General features: G+C 41.9%; 1 protein-coding gene and 1 long non-coding RNA gene across 2 annotated transcripts in view; one reads left to right on the top strand and one right to left on the bottom strand.

The window, feature by feature from the left end:
• Positions 1-15,063: 15,063 nt before the first annotated feature.
• Positions 15,064-17,242, bottom strand: LOC140465910 (uncharacterized). Its single transcript, XR_011955185.1, has 2 exons — positions 16,705-17,242; positions 15,064-15,366 (listed from the first exon to the last, which is right to left on the bottom strand). It is a non-coding gene; the product is annotated as an uncharacterized lncRNA (long non-coding RNA).
• The window catches only part of LOC140465909 (proto-oncogene Wnt-3), a 122,033-nt gene continuing 120,819 nt past the window's right edge, over positions 16,352-17,565 (top strand). The window contains exon 1 of the mRNA XM_072561839.1: positions 16,352-16,772. Within this exon, the coding sequence (XP_072417940.1) occupies positions 16,693-16,772 (80 nt within the window). The 5' untranslated portion in view covers positions 16,352-16,692. The remainder of the gene's footprint in view (positions 16,773-17,565) is intronic.

The following is a 17,565-nucleotide window of genomic DNA, read 5'->3' as shown; positions in this document are numbered from 1 at the left end:
TCACTAATAATTTCTTGTCTATTCAGTAATATCCAATTATAAATAATAGCAACTCATTGTAGCCAAACAAATATCTCTGTGATTAAAAGATATTGCTGAGAAAAACCCTGAGCTACCACACAGGTTAAGTCCTTTTTAGCTACAAAATACCCTTACACATGTGCTCTCTTTAACAACAGAAGGCACTCACACAGTCGATGTAGGGAATATGCATTCAGCATTAGGGATCGTCTAAAATTTCTGAGTCTGCGGCAGCTGGAGAAGAATCTTGCCCACAGCCAACATGTATCAGATAGTGGGCACAAGGCATTCAAACAAGTGGGTGCTTAGCTTATGGTAACAATTTGATTAGGAGCAGTGGTTGGCAATTATTACTACCTTTTCCTGCTCAGTATTTCAAACAGCAATTACACAACACATCATAGAGTCATAACACAAAAACAGACTCTTTGGTCTAACTCACCCATGCCGACCAGATATCCTAACTTAATCTAGTCCCATTTGTCAGCACTTGGCTTATATCCCTCTAAACCCTTCCTATTCCTATCCCCATCTAGATGCCTTTTAAATGTTGTAATTGTACCAGCCTCCACCACTTCCTCTGGCAGCTCATTCCATTCTCACACCACCCTCTGCATGAAAAAGTTGCCCCTTAGGTCCTTTTTAAATCTTTCCCCACTCAGCCTTTTAGAAACATGGTACTGATGCAACAATTTCAGATCATAAACAAATTTCTATGAAAGCAACTGACAAGAGGAGACCAATAAAAGCAGTAAACAATTCAGCATAGTCTTCCTTAGAAGAAATTTTCAATAATTTTGAATTGACATGCACAAAACGATGATTAGTATTAAAATGCTATTTTTTATGAAAAATCCATCATAAAACTTCAACAGATTGCCACTCGAAAATATATCATTTATTTTTTCGTGTGAAAAGTGGCTTAAATACATAATTCTATTCTACTACATGGTCCAATTACATTTTCAAGGAAGAGTTTACGTTCATGATTATGTAGTTGGCTTTGTGAGCATCTAAAACTTTGACCTAATGAGCAGACATGTGAGCATATTTCACACTCAACTTTCCAATTATGTGCACCCGAAGTAGAATCTCTACTTATTATATTACCCTTCCATCATGAAAACTCACTCCTCTTACTCTTGCAAATACCCAAGAAAGGCATCACCCGACCACTACCTCTTGATCTATCTCATCATCTGTCCTTCCAATTATGTTGTGTAGTATCTGGCTATCTGAGAATAACACTGTAACATCATTCTGATTTAATGAGACAAGCTGGGCCCCACTAAAGAAAAATTGTCCGATATGCATTTGTCGCTCTTGGTCAAAAATAATTAAGGTGATTGAAGTTGTGCTCAAAACTGAACAATGGCCCAAGGGTATTAGCCACATAAGTGAAAATTGCTGAGTGATAAAGACTTTTAGAGTTATTGAGTTATACAGCATGGAAACAGACCCTCCGATCCAACTGTGTGCGCCGACCAGATATCCTAAACTGATCTAGAACATAGAACAGTACAACACAGTACAGGTCCTGCGGCCCTCGATGTTTTGCTGCCCTTTTATCCTGTTCTAAGATCAAATCCTACTCTAACTACATACCCTTCATTTTACTATCATCCATGTGCCTATCCAAGAGTCACTTAAATGTTCTTAATGTAGCTGACTCTACTACCACCACTGGCAGTGCACTCCATGCACCCGCCAGTCCAAATTGTCAGACATGCATTTGTTGTTCTTGGTCAAAAACAATTAAGATGATTGAAGTTGTGCTCAAAACTGAACAGTGGCACAAGAGTATAAGCCATATAAGTGAGAAATGCTGAATGATAAAGACTCATAGAGTCTTTGGCCCATATGCCACTAAACCCTTCCCATTCATGTACCCAATCCAAATGCCTTTTAAATGTTGTTATTGTACCAACCTCCTCACTTATTCTGGCAACTCGTTCCATACACGCACCACCCTCTGCATGAAAAAGTTAACCTTCATTTCCCTTTTAAATTTTTTCTTTCTCATCTTAAACCTCTGTCCTCTAGTTTTGGACTCCCCTACCCTGGAAAAAAGACTTTGGCGATTCGCCCTATCCATGCTCCTCATGTTTTATAAACCGCTATTAAGTCAGCCCTCAGACTCTGAATTTCTGTGAAATAAATAAAAAACTTATTCAGCCTCTCCCTAAAGCTCAAACCCTTCAGCCCTGGCATCATGCTTATAAAACTTTTCTGAACCCTTTTCGGTTTAATAACATCCTACAGAATGATTGTCAAGACATTATCACCAAGCCAAAATAAAAATTCTGCAGTTGGTGGGTACCATGTCCAGAGAGATTGTGGGTCAGATGTTTTGATTGAGAACAATAAAACGCTGACAATTTTGACAATAATTGTGGTAGGGTTACACTGCCATAGGATGCTCTCATTAAGATGAAATATCAAACCAAGGCCTTTGCAGTGGGCATAAAGGTCCCAGGCAAGACTTTGAAATTTAGCTTTGCCCTTGAGCCAATATTTATATTGTAACCTAAATCATTGAAATCGATCTTCTTATCCCTACCTCACTTCTGTGCAAACAATGTGCTTCCTACATTGCAACAGTGACCATATCTTCATTGGCTATGAATGCTTTGTGGCATATAGTGAAATCAAAAAAGCTACTAAAAAAGGTGCAAGTCTTTTTATGGCTACCATAATGTAACTCATTTATATGGCACTCCCCTTGTGCTGGAACATTCAGGAAAATAGGACTCAGGGAGAGCAGTAATACTTGAAATTCAATAAGATCATGGCTGCAATCATTGCTAAGAAAGAAACAAAAACAGAAAATACTGGAAAAGCTCAGCATGTCTGGCAGCATCTGTGGAGAGAAATCAGAGATGGTGTTTCAGCTTGATTTGTGACCTTCCTCAGAAGTAATTTCTGTTTTTGTTTCTGATTTACAAATTGCACAATCCTTTAAGTTTTTTTTATAAGAAAGAAACTGGCAAGAGTATCCTAATAAAAATACTAAATAATTCAGTTTTATTAAAATAACTTTTCAGTGGTTTTAACTTGGCATATGCACAGAGAGCGATGACTAGACACTCTTATTAAATACTTATCTTTTAATGTGAAGTAATTGAGTGGTGTGGTGACACATTGTTCTATCATCAGAGATATAGTTTGACTCTCAGGGAAATGGATAAAAATCATTCTTTACCTCAACACCTGTATGAAATGCAGCATAAATAAGCTGAGAGCAATCACATAACAATTCACGTGGAATAATACATCAAAAACAAAGCTATAAAATACTACGCCAAAAGAAAGCTATCAGAATCTACTGAATGGCATGAATAGCCATAGAGTTATAGAGTTACAGAACTGTACAGTATGGAAGCAGACCCTTTGGTTCAATTCATCCATGCCGATCAGATATCCTAAATTAATCTAGTCCCATTTGCCCCATATCCCTCCAAACCCTTCCTCTTGATTTACCTATTCTGATGCCTTCTAAATGTTGTAATTGTGCCTACCTCCAACACTTCCTCTGGCAGCTCATTCCATACCTGTACTGCCTGCTGTGTGAAAAGATTCTCCCTTAGGTCACTTTTAAACCTTTCCCCTCGCACCTTAAAGCAATGCCCTCTAGTTTTGGACTCCCCCACCTTGGGGAAAAGACCTTGGCTATTCACCCTATCCATCCCCCTCATGATTTTATAAACTTCTATAAGGTCACCCCTCGGCCCCTGACTTTACTCTGCAAGGTAATGAGAATGTCTGGCCTGTAAAATGGAAATTGGTCAGTTTTCACACGAAGGGAGTGGAGAGCATGATGGTCTGTGTCAGAGCTGAAAATGTGTTGCTGGAAAAGCGCAGCAAGTCAGTCAGCATCCAAGAAGCAGTAGAATTGACGTTTCGGGCATGAGCCCTTCTTCAGGAATCAGGAATCCTGAAGAAGGGCTCATGCCCGAAACGTCAATTCTCCTGCTCCTTGGATGTTGCGTGACCTGCTGCGCTTTTCCAGCAATACATTTTCAGCTCTGATCTCCAGCATCTGCAGTCTTCACTTTCTCCTAGAAGGTCTGTGTCAGAGGCAGGTTAGTTTTACAGGGATGTCAACCATGGTATGTATGCTTGTGCTCATCCTGCCACTGAATAACAAACTAGAAATAAATGACCCTGCACAGATTATTTTTTATTCATTCACAGGATGTGGATGTCTCTGACCAGGCCCAGCATTAATTGCCCATCCCAAGTTGCCCAGAAGACAGTTATGAGTCAACTACACGACTGTGTGTTTGGAGTCTAATGTAGGCCAGGTCAGGTAAGGATGGCAGTTTTCCTTCACTAAAGGACATAGAATCATAGAGATGTACAGCACAGAAACAGACCCTTCGGTCCAACTCATCCATGCTGACCAGATATTCCAACCAAATCTCGTCCCATTTGCCAGCACTTAGCCCATATCCATCTAAATCCTTCCTATTCATGTATCCATCCAGACACCTTTTAAATGTTGTAATTATACCAGCTTCCACCACATCCTCTGGCACCTTATTCCATGCATACACCACTCTCTGTGTGAAAAAGCTGTCCCTTAGGTCCTTTTTAAATTTTTCTCCTCTCACCCTAAACCAATGCCCTCTAGTTCTGGACTCCCTCGCTCCCAGGGAAAAGACCTTGTCTATTTATCCTATCCATGTCCCTCATGATTTTATAAACCTTTATAAGGTCACCCCTCAGCCTCCGATGCTCCAGGGAAAACAGCCTCGGGCTATTCAGCCTCTCCCTATAGCTCTAACCCTCCAACCCTGGCAACATCCTTATAAATCTTTTCTGAACCCTTTCAAGTTCCACGACACCGTTCTGATAGAACAGAGACCAGAATTGCACACAATATTCCAAAAGTGGCCTAACCAATGTCCTGTACAACCGCAACATGACCCTCTGACTCTTATCCTCAATGCTCTGACCAATAAAGGAAAGAATACTATATACCTCCTTCACTATACTATCTACCTGTGACATTAGCAAACCAGATGGCTTTTTTTTCCTGACAGTGGTTTCATGGTCATCATTAGACCTTTAGTTCCAGGTTCTTTATCAAATTCAAATTCCACCATCTGCCATGACGGAATTTGAACCGAGGGCTCTCGAGTTTCTTCATAGTCTAACAATAGGTCCACTAGGCCACTGTGTCCCCTCTCACGCACATGAAGCAGCACAAATATTAACCAAAACATTGCAACAATGGTTTGAACTTTTGCAGTGTTTTTAACATTGCCAAACTTTCCAAAACACTTCATGGGTCAGATTTTCAAATTAAATTCGACCTGGAAGCACACAAATTGATTTCGAAGAGTTAATAAAAAACATAGTGGAACATGTAGGTTTTATGGAGCATCATAAAGAGGAAGAGCCAAGCTGAGAGTTTTACAGGGGGCATCGTAAATCTTAGTGCATTGGCAGCTGAAATCAAAGAGGTCAGAATCAGAGGAACACAAAATTATTTGAAGTTTGAAGGACCTGGAGGATATGAGAGAGGTGAGAAGTGGGGAGGCCGTGGAAGGATTTGAGGGCTAATTTAAGAACTTTTAAATGTAGGCGTTCTGATTTGGAGGCCATTATAGGTCAATGAGAACAGGACTGACAAGTGAACAGGACTTAGTACAAGTTAAGATATAAACACAAAGTGTACCAGGAACAAATTTTTTTTTGCCTCTTAATACTGAACATAAGGGCGGCACGGTGGCTCAGTGTTTCGCACTGCTGCCTCACAGCACCAGGGTCCCAGGTTCGATTCCAGCCTCGGGCCACTGTCTGTGTGGAGTTTGCACATTCTCCCCGTGTCTGCATGGGTTTCCTCCAGGTGCTCCAGTTTCCTCCCACAGTCCAAAGATGTGCCGGTCAGGTGAATTGGCCGTGCTAAATTGCCCATAGGTGCATTAGTCAGAGGGAAATGGGTCTGGGTGGGTTACTCTTTGGAGGGTCGGTGCGGACTGGTTGGGCCGAAGGGCCTGTTTCCACACTGGAGCGAATCTAATGATCAATTTGTTCTGTGGATACCAGCTTGCAAGGTTGTGGAAATGGGGCCAGAATTCATTTCAATAGAACATTTACTGAGTGAAAGTGAGAAACCTTTAACCCTTCCATCAGCATTGATTTCTAACTCAGATCTCAAATTTAAGGTGAATGATAGAATTATGGTCTTATGTTGAGAGAAAGCATGATGAAAAACTTTTACATCCAAAGGGTGTGGGTGTCTGAACCACCAGGTTTTGTGGTGAAGGCAGAAACCTTCAACTCATATAAAATGTGTTTGAATCTGCACCTGAAATATAACCTGCAAGGCTGCAGACAAGGTGCTGGTGGATGGGTCTTTTTTTGTTGGCAGATGAAGATATAGAATAATAGAGATATACAGCATGGAAACAGGCTCTTCTGTTCAACCCGTCCACGCCAACCAGATATCCTAAACTAATTTAATCCCGTTTGTCAGCATTTAGCTCATATCCCTCTAAACCCTTCCTATTCAAGTACCCATCCAGATGACTTTTAAATGCTGTAATTGTAACAGCCTTCACCACTTTCTCTGACAGTTCATTCCATACACATACCACCCTCTGCGTGAAAAGGTTGCCCCTTAGGTCCCTTTCAAATCGAATTGAATTGAATTTATTGTCACGTGTACCAAGATACAGTGAAAAGCTTTGTCTTGCGAGCAATACAGGCAGATCGCATCGTTAAGGAGCACAGATAAATAAATAATAGGTAAACAGCAGCAAAAACAAAAACACATGTACAGGTGAATGTTCAGAGTTTGTGAGTCCATTCAGTATTCTAATAATAGTAGGGTAGAAACTGTTTCGAAACGGGCTGGTGCGTGTGTTCTCCCCGATGGTAGAGGTTTTAGAAAAACATTGCCAGCGTAGGTTGGATCTTTGAGAATGCTGGCGGTCTTTCCTTGACAGTGGGCCTGGTAGATGGATTCCATAGTGGGAAGTAGGCCTTTGTGATTGTCCGGGCTGAGTTCACCACTCTCTCTGTAACTGTCTCAGATCTTGACTGGCACAGTTGCCATACCAGATAGTGATACATCCAGACAGAATGGCTCTCGATGGTGCACCTATAAAAGCTGGCAAGGGTATTCGCCAACATGCCAAATTTCCTCAGATGCCTGAGGAAGAAGAGGCAATTTTGGGCCTTTGTAACCAGTGCGTCCGTATGATGAGTCCAAGAAAAATTGATGTGGATGACCACTCCCAGGAGCTTGACACTGTCCGCTCATTCCACCGCTGGGCTGTTAATGTCTCGGGGGACATGAGTAACATCCCGTTGACAATCAATAATGAGTTCCTTGGTTTTGCCGGTATTGAGAGCTAGGTTGCACCAAACCTTGCCCCTCTCAACTTAAACCTATGCCCTTTAGTTTTTGACACCCCTACACTGGAGAAAAGGCCTTGGCTATTCATCCTATCCATGCCCCTCATGGTTTTATAAACCTCTATAAGGTCAGCTGTCAGCCTCCGATGCTGCAGGGAAAACAGCCCCAGCCTATTCAGCCTTTCCTGATAGCTCAAAACATCCAGGAGAAAGTGAGGACTGCAGATGCTGGAGATCAGAGCTGAAAATGTGTTGCTGGAAAAGCGCAGCAGGTCAGGCAGCATCCAAAGAGCAGGAGAAGCGACGTTTCGGGCATAAGGAATGCAGATTCCTGAAGAAGGGCTTATGCCCGAAACGTCGATTCTCCTGTTCCTTGGATGCTGACTGACCTGCTGCGCTTTTCCAGCAACACATTTTCAGCTCAAAACTTCCACCCTGGCAACATTCTTGTAAATCCATTCTGAACCCTTTCAAGTTTCACAACATCCATCCTATAGTAGGAGGCAAGAATTGAATGCAATATTCCAAAAGTGGCCTAACTAATGTCCTGTTCAGCCATAACATGACCATCTAAATCCTGTGGAATGTTCTGACGAATAAAGGCAAGTGTCACCAATGCCTTCTTCACTATCCTGTTATCCAAAATTCCACTTTCAAGGAACTATGAACCTGCACTCCAACATCTCTTTGTTGAGCAATGCTACCCGGAACCTTAAGTGCATAAGTCCTATCCTGAATTGCTTTTCAAAATGCAGCACCTCACATTTATCTAAATTAAACTCCATCTGCCACTCCACGTCCCATTAGCCCTGCTGATCAAGTCCTATTATAATCTGAGGTAACTTTCTTAGCTGTCCATTAAACCACCAATTTGCGTGTCATCTGAAAACTTGTAATCCATATCTCTTATATTTAAATCCAAATCATATAGATAACAAAAAGCAGAGAACCCAGCATCAATCCTTGCAGCACACCACTGGTCACAGGCCTGCAGTATGAAAAGCAACCCTCCACCACCACCCTCTGTCATCTACCTTTGACCCAGTTCTGTATCCAAATGGCTAGTTCTCCCCGTATTCCGTGCAATCTAACGTTGTTAATCAGCCTACCATGTGGAATCTTGTTAAGCGCCTTACTCAAGTCCATATAGGCAACATCCACCTCTCTGCCTTCATCAATCCTCTTCTTCATTTCTTCAAAAACTCAATCAAGTTAATGAGACATGATTTCCTATGCACAAAGCCATGTTCACTATCCCTAATCAGTCCTGTGCCTCTAAAAGTACACATCAACCCTGTCTCTCAGAATCCCCTGTCACAATTTGCCCACCAGACTCTTTCTCAGAGAACGTTAATGGAATATTTTTGTAACCAACTATACTATCCAGATTCCTCCCACTTGTTTAAAAATATTTCTGACATAGTCAAATGCATTTAATATTTTAAGCCAAATGCATGCCTACATATCCATGTATGTATGTACATATACACTTGAATGCAGATGACTCATACCAGTTACACAAACAGTCACAAATTACATAAATTTGACCTTTAAATGGCTTGGTGTCAAGAAGATTTTCTCATAGTACTGTACCAAGCAACAGCAACATTTCATTTGTTATAATGTCTTTATGAAAATAAAATCTTCCCATGCACTTCCAGGATAACATTTCACATTAAAAACTAGAGAACAGACATTGGATAATATGAGATTATACAGCATAGCTGGAGATAGAATTATTGTTTGACATGCATTATTTTAAATTATTGGTTTCTCAGAGATACAGAGCCAAGATTGAACCACTAAAAAGGGATGCTTTCTTATTTCTGAGAGGCAACTACTAGTGGTTTCACCTGAGGATCACCAAGCAAGGACAGAAGGTGAGAAGGAGAGTCCATCATGGGAACCTCAGTCGGTGTGGGTCCAGGACCCACACTGTTGGTGTCACTGTGCATCACAAACCAGCTGTCCTAAAGTGCTGGGAAATAAACACGCAAAGGAGCCACAATACGACAATGCACAATTGCTTTTCAGTGCTCCTTAAGATGAAGGCTGTTAATATGATGGAAAAGAACATATCCTGCTTTCAGTCATCATCCTCAAATTCAGTGCCAGCACTCCAAGGCCAGGTATAGTATGGTTAAATGCAAAGGAAACTCTAGTCAATCCTAACATCGTCCGTTATTCCACTCATTGCAATACCCTTTAACTTATATTCACATGGTCTTATCATCGCAACCTCATGGCCTCAGCATGACGTTTTCCCCCACCACCCACACTTGGTATGCCGATAAAAGATCACCAATTTCAGGAGAGTTTTGTGGGGTCCTAGAACCAGAGACAGATTTTCAAATCATTAGTTTGAGCTAGATTACAAACTAGCTGCTGAAGCCATCACTTTATCTACAGCAACATCCAATCTCCCATTGACTTGTGTTTATGAGACAATTATACTGCACATATCTGTCAATGCAACATGTGTCTCTATGTCAGAGGAACATAATATTGGTAGTGAATCCAAATATTGAGACATTCAGTTTATCCTAAGGAGCTTGAAGTCACTTCAAGGATGTTAACTAACACTGCACTGTTTTTTAAACCATGGATGAGCCAGCAATGAAGCTCAAATTTATCTGTATCACTCTGGTCTGTACTATATGTCTGGGTAAAATAGCATTTGCATAGGGTGGCATAGTGGCTCAGTGGTTAGCACTGCTGTCTCACAGCGCCAGGAACCCAAGTCCAATCCCACTCTCAGGTGACTGTCTGTGTGGAGTTTGCACAATCTCCCCATGTCTACATGGGTTTTCTCCGGGTGCTCTAGTTTCCTCCCGTAGCCCAAAGCTATACAAGTGAGGTTGCCATGCTAAATCCACAGGGTCCAGAGAGTTGCAGGCTAGGTAGATCAGTTATGAGAAATGTAGGGTTATAGAGATAGGGTAGAGGGGTTTGTCTGGGAGGATCAGTGTGGATTTAACGGGACAAATAGTCTGCTTCTATGGAAGGCCTCTGCAAGGCCTCTATGGATATAAAGTGAAAGGGGTAGAACATAGAACATAGAACAATACAGCACAGAACAGGCCCTTCGGCCCACGATGTTGTGCCGAACTTCTATCCTAGATTAAGCACCCATCCATGTACCTATCCAAATGCCGCTTAAAGGTCGCCAATGAATCTGACTCTACCACTCCCTCGGGCAGCGCATTCCATGCCCCCACCACTCTCTGGGTAAAGAACCCACCCCTGACATCTCCCCTATACCTTCCACCCTTCACCTTAAATTTATGTCCCCTTGTAACACTCTGTTGTACCCGGGGAAAAAGTTTCTGACTGTCTACTCTATCTATTCCTCTGATCATCTTATAAACCTCTATCAAGTCACCCCTCATCCTTCGCCGTTCCAACGAGAAAAGGCCGAGAACTCTCAACCTATCCTCGTACGACCTACTCTCCATTCCAGGCAACATCCTGGTAAATCTTCTCTGCACCCTCTCCAAAGCTTCCACATCTTTCCTAAAGTGAGGCGACCAGAACTGCACACAGTACTCCAAATGTGGCCTAACCAAAGTCCTGTACAGCTGCAACATCACCTCACGACTCTTGAATTCAATCCCTCTGCTAATGAACGATAATACTCCATAGGCCTTCTTACAAACTCTATCCACCTGAGTGGCTACCTTCAAAGATCTATGTACATAGACCCCAAGATCCCTCTGTTCCTCCACCTGACCAAGAACCCTACCATTAACCCTGTATTCCGCATTCTTATTTGTTCTTCCAAAATGGACAACCTCACACTTGGCAGGGTTGAACTCCATCTGCCACTCCTCAGCCCAGCTCTGCATCATATCTAAGTCCCTCTGCAGCCGACAACAGCCCTCCTCACTGTCCACAACTCCACCTATCTTTGTATCATCTGCAAATTTACTGACCCACCCTTCGACTCCCTCCTCTAAGTCATTAATAAAAATTACAAACAGCAGAGGACCCAGAACTGATCCCTGCGGAACTCCACTTGTAACTGGACTCCATGCTGAATATTTACCATCTACCACCACTCTCTGACTTCGACCAGTTAGCCAGTTTTCTATCCAATTGGCCAAATTTCCCTCTATCCCATGCCTCCTGACTTTCCGCATAAGCCTACCATGGGGAACCTTATCAAATGCCTTACTAAAATCCATGTACACTACATCCACTGCTCTACCCTCATCCACATGCTTGGTCACCTCCTCGAAGAATTCAATAAGACTTGTTAGGCAAGACCTACCCTTCACAAATCCGTGCTGGCTGTCCCTAATCAAGCAGTGTCTTTCCAGATACTCGTAAATACTGGTAACATAATGTTGATTTTCCTAGACTGGTGATTGAGAGGCATGGACTAATACTCTGAAGATATTCATTCAAATCCCCCCACAGTAACTGAGGAAACTTGATTACGAAATCTGAAATAAAATACAGGTACACTGAGTTAATTATTGCAAAAACCCCCTTGGTTCATTACAGTCCTTCAACAAGAAAATTTGCCATCCTTACCAGCTCTAGCCTACATGTGGTAGTGTTTTGCAAGATTACTCACATTCCAAGACTGAATGAAAGGGCAGTAAATATTGAGTGTGTTAAAATATTTGGAAAGGAGAATGGACCTATCCAAGTTTGCAATGGCAGTAGATGAAGAATAATCAGTAAAGTGCCCTGAAAACAAGACTTAGATGATGGTGCATTTCCATGGATTGCCTTGAGGTTGTTCCATTTACTGCATGTCTCCACCACTGCACTAAGTGTCACTCACCCAATACCCCGTCCTCACACACCTTGTTTGGTTTCCAAACTCTCAACAGCTCAAAATCAAAACTTCCATACTTTCATTTAAGACAGGGTAGATGAAGATGAACTAACTCCACTGGATGGAGATTCTAGAATTAGTGGGCATGGTCGAGAATTAGGGTCAGACCATTCAAGAGAGATGCTGGAAAGCATTTCTACACACAAAGGAGGGGAGATGTTTAGAACTCTCATCCACAAATGGAAGTGAATACTGGATGAGTTGTTAGTTTTAAATCTGAGATAATGTTTTGGGTAAGCAAAGGTATTAAGAGATATGGGCCAAATACAGGTACACTGAGTTAGATCACAGATCAGCCACAGATTCAATGGCCTACTCCTTTTCCTATGTTTCTGTGTACATGTCTTCATGGCTTTTTTTTTCTTTTACTATCTCTGAAACATATTGTGCAACCCCTACCTTTGCCTCACCATTGATGTGCATGTCCTCAGTGGCCTAAGCCCCTCAATCTGAAATTCCCTGAACTCCCTGCATCTCTCTACTTCCATCTCCCACTTAAGAAGCTGCTTGAAGTGTATGAAGCACTTTTTGGCTTGATGTTCATTTTCTCATTACATTTCTGTAAAGTATTTTAGGATATGTTGTCTACATTACAGGTCTTGTTAAAAATCAGGATCATTGTTGATGCATTTGATGCTGCATTCAGTGAGCGAATTCCACTTAAATTTAATCTTAGATGTACAGAGTAAATGGCTGCTGGGTGGTAAAATTGTGGTGTGATATGATTGCTGTCAGAAATATCTTTGAAAAGCCTGTTATGCACCGATTGGTAAATTAATATAGATGTGTCTCGTAAACAGTCATATTGTAAAAAGTTAAAAATCGCACACCAGGTTATATAGTCCAACAGGTTTAATTGGAAGCACACTCGCTTTCTGAGCGTCGCTCCTTCATCAGGTGGTAGATGAAGGAGCGACGCTCCGAAAGCTAGTGTGCTTCCAATTAAACCTGTTGGACCATAACCTGGTGTTGTGTGACTTTTAACTTTGTACACCCCAGTCCAACACCGGCATCTCCAAATACTGTAAAAACAAGGTGAAAACTGTTGGTGACCACTATGTCCACGAGATGGTGCTGTTGTCAATGGGTTGCAAATGAAATGCAATGGGTTCGAGGTGGTCACAGTTCCCAAGAGACCATCATTGACAGACCGCCCACCAGTTACCTCGCCTCATTTCTTCCAATTAATATTTAGTTCCTGTTCTCGTCCCTCGTTAACAGTGAAATGACTGTGATCTGTCGAAAATTATGTTAATGGACCAATGACAACGCTTCACCCTGTAATAACCAAAAGGGAGACAACTTCATTCGTTTATTCATTCTCTGATCAAATCGACATAATCAATTGCATCAAATTCCCTGTGAAATTAACTGAATCTTGTGTTGATATCATCCTTTGTAATATCCTACATGTGATCAGCCAGATTTGTTTATTTACTTAATATGCTTGGGTGAGAAGACCATTTTAACTGAAGCCTGGAGTTTTTAAGAGATATTATTTCATTTGTGGTTAACACCATATTTATGTAGTACAGTCAGATCACCACAGAGGTGCTACTCAATTGAAAAAATGTATCTTTTAATGCCAATTCTGAAGAAATGTCTTTGGAATTTAAATGTTAACTCTGTTTCTCCCTCCACAAATACTACCGGACCTGCTAACTTTCTCTAGCAATTTTCTGATTGTATATCAGATCTCCAGCAGCTACAGCATTTTGTTGTTGTTTAACTCTTTATATTGGTCTGCTTATGAAATGGTGTTTACAAAACGAGCGATTGCAATTACTGGCGTATGTCTAAGCACTAATTAGCCCAAACGAAAATAAAACTGGGGAGCAAGTTTGCGTCGGATAGCTCGCCAACCAGAAAAGTCAGAATAGAAACGATTTTGTTTTAAATTAAGAAAATGTCTGTGTTGATGAGGTCAGTGGTGAAAAACTGGCTTCGAAATACATATAGCTCGCAAGCAACTCGCGTGAACAGTCGGTGTGATTAAAGATGATTCGAATAGACTTCTCCCCCTAATGAGAGAAGCCTCAAGGAAGAGGCAAGGGTTGAGATTATTGTGTTAACTGAAATAACCCTAAACCCGTGGGATTCCTAATTGTTCTCAGTCCCATTGCTGAGGTGACTGAGGAAAATGTCAGGTCTCAACCAATAACTGCATGTTCAATGGCTCTAATGAGCACCTAAACTCTCAGTGTGCTGTGAAAATTACAGTATTGCATGCAATCGGCCCAGATCAAAGGACTTTACACAGACTCTGGGAAAAAATAAATAAATTGTAGAAAATGCGTTTGTTTATTTTTTTCGGATTTTTGTTTTGTTTTGTTGGTGCATGTTGAGGCGTGTTCCGTTTTGCGGATTCTGTTTTATTTTGTCTGTGTGTGTTCACAGCAAAAGTGCTCACCCTCAGGCTCAAATATTAGACAATCTCCTATTTATTCTCCTGATTTCGACCCTCGATCAAGCTTCACCAAGTGCTGCCACCTCCCCAGTCTTGGTTCAAAGGAAACGATTGTCAACATTTCAAAGTTACAATTTGGGATGGCAGGTTCAACGCAGTTCTGGTATCAAGCAACATTTGTGTAGGATGATGAAATAAATGAGAACGATTTTTTTTGTTTCTGGTGTGCTGTATTTGCTTTGCAAGCGCTTTACATGTTTATATTTGTTTTAATTTTCGGAGGAGTAGGTGGATATTTATATCAGACAGCTTTTCGATACAGTGAGAACACGTGAATTGGAAGGGAACATCTTCCTATTGTGTCCATCTCTCCCGACTCCGCAAACTTGTTTTTCTTAGTTAAAAATCACACAACACCAGGTTATAGTCCAACAGGTTTAATTGGAAGCACACTAGCTTTCGGAGCGACGCGCCTTCATCAGGTGATTGACTTTCTTGTTTTTCTTCAACAGTGTCAACAGACAGTCGAGAAGTTTTGTGAGGACCAAAAAAAGGTGAGAGTGAATCTTCAGACGGTCCGGCTCCTTTGAACTCGGCGGGGGCTCTGCATAGTTTGTATTTCCCTGTTTGTGTCCCTCTTCCGTGACCTCGCTGTCCTCAATAATTTCATTTTTCTGAGGAAATCCAGATTCCGTTCCTCAGCGATGCAGAATGGGCACGAGGGCTTGTTCACACGAAAAACAAAATTACATTCGTAAAACAAATTATTTATAAGCTGCAAATATAACTCGGTTATTTGGAAAACAGCAGGTGCGTGTCTTACATTGCTAACGCTTGAATAATGAATACTCCCTGCATTAAATTGCACAGCGGTCCACCACGCTGTAAACATGCACGTCTAAATATATCTCTATTTACAGTGATGCACAAATGGAACGGTCAGACTATCTCTTGTTAATAACTTGAACCCAGAGAAATTATCAGCATTCACTCCACCTCTTCCCTCCCAGAATGGTTCCCAAACTATTTACAGCTTTTTTTACTCGCTGTCTGATCGCTCATATTAACTCCAATAAGAGCTGGAAGCCTGTACATGTGTGTGTGTATATAAATGTACATTAAACAGGCCTTGGGCAAACAGAAGCCATCAGAAATGACAGAGTTGGTCCCGGAGCAAAGGGGTACACAATGCTCGTCCCCCTGTTGGACCCCCGCCTTGCGCTTTAAAACATGGTTTACAAATCATTGCGGTTCTCCCGTACAAAACACAACGGGTCAAATTTCCCCACAAAACGTATTTAAACAAAAAAAAAATCGGCGTGACTGTTTCGTTTATTGCGTTGTCACTTGTGGACATTTGGTAATTAAAAAGTTGGACAAACGTGAAAAGAGTTTCTGTCGAAGTGATACTTGAGAATTATTAAATATAGACTATGTCAGATTGTCAAAGGGCTACTGCCTCTTTAAAATGCCCCAAAGAGACACATATAATCCTGAATTTATTTGCTGTCCCTCTTGCTGTGCTCATATTCATCACGCTGTTTTGTGTTGAAGAGAAGGTTAACACATGTCGTCCATTATCATTCTTACATTCCCCTCTTTCTTTAGGAGGCAGTGAAAAGGCCAAGCCTGGTTATAACTCTCCAAGTGTTACCATGGCGACCATCCCGGCAGGAGCTCATTCTCCCATCCTTCCCATTCAAAATGCCCTCCTCGGAACAATTTTATCATTACAGAGCCGACAAACTAACGCGCATCAAAACACTACCTTGTGCAATTAGCTGGATATTGGGGTAGCAAGACATGATTGACAGCACTGAACTATATAATCATCTGTGTCCTAAGGCGATGAGATGTGATTGGATCCCAGCGTGCATTTGAACCCCTTTACTTTTGTATTAGCATCTGTATAATGCAGGAAGCTCTCGCCCGTATGGTGAAGTGTTGACCCCGAGCTTTGCTACCTTCCCAAGTTTATTTTTTTTAAAAAAAGAAACTTTTCTCCCCTCTCTTTCTCTATCTACTTTCTCACTTTCACTCTGCCACACTCATGGATTTGTACCTGTTTGGATTTGTGCTGTCGTTCCTACTGAGTGCAAGCCACGGACTAGCCGGCTACCCGATCTGGTGGTAAGTGAGATTTCCCTTCTCGGTTGAGGTGCCCTGTGCCGGGGTGTGCTTGCTTTTTTTATTCCCCATTCAAGGCGATTTCGGAGAGGCGCTCTGGGAGAAGTGATCGTGTTCCCCAAGCCTGATAAGCCGGGATAGCGCTATCTGACTGACCCCCGGCTCTGTTAGCCAGCCGTTTGATGCTATTACCAGGCTTGCAATCTGAGAGACAGGGAGAAATGGGGGTACAAATACAAAAAAAACAATCTCACCGACTTTTATATATATGTATATAAAGAAAAGACAGAGCGGCGGAGTGTAGCCATAAACAGAAATGTAGAGATATTCAGAGGGTTCCCGAATGAAAAAGGGACGACGTGGAAATAAAAGAGGCGAATGGAGAGATAGAGAGAAAGGAAAGAGAGAAAGAAAAAGCAGGAATAAGCTGGAAAGAGAGTCAAGGGGCTGGCGACAAAGGGGAATGCAGAGAGAGAGAGTAAGGCAGGTCAGGTATCTGACTCATCCCGTGTGCTCCACGGGGGAAAGGGCGTTTCTGAGCTTTTTTTTAAAAAAAAACGAAACAAAAGATTACGAAACACTGTAAGGGCCGTCCACATGAAGTGTATTTCTGAGTCTTGGACAGAGGATGAGCAGCCCTGACTTTGTTGGGGGAATTTGGAGGAGACTTTGAAACAAGTTCAGAACAAAGTTGAGAGAGCGTCTGCTTTGAACGAGGATCTCTCTCTCTCTCTCCGCCGTCGGATACATGTCCTTCTTGCTCGGAGCAACTTCATTGAAGAGACGGGTTTAAACA

Source organism: Chiloscyllium punctatum, chromosome 42, assembly GCF_047496795.1.
Source record: "Chiloscyllium punctatum isolate Juve2018m chromosome 42, sChiPun1.3, whole genome shotgun sequence".
NCBI lineage: Eukaryota > Metazoa > Chordata > Chondrichthyes > Orectolobiformes > Hemiscylliidae > Chiloscyllium > Chiloscyllium punctatum.
Note: the sequence above shows the minus strand (reverse complement) of the source record. Positions and strands in the feature narration are given on the sequence as shown.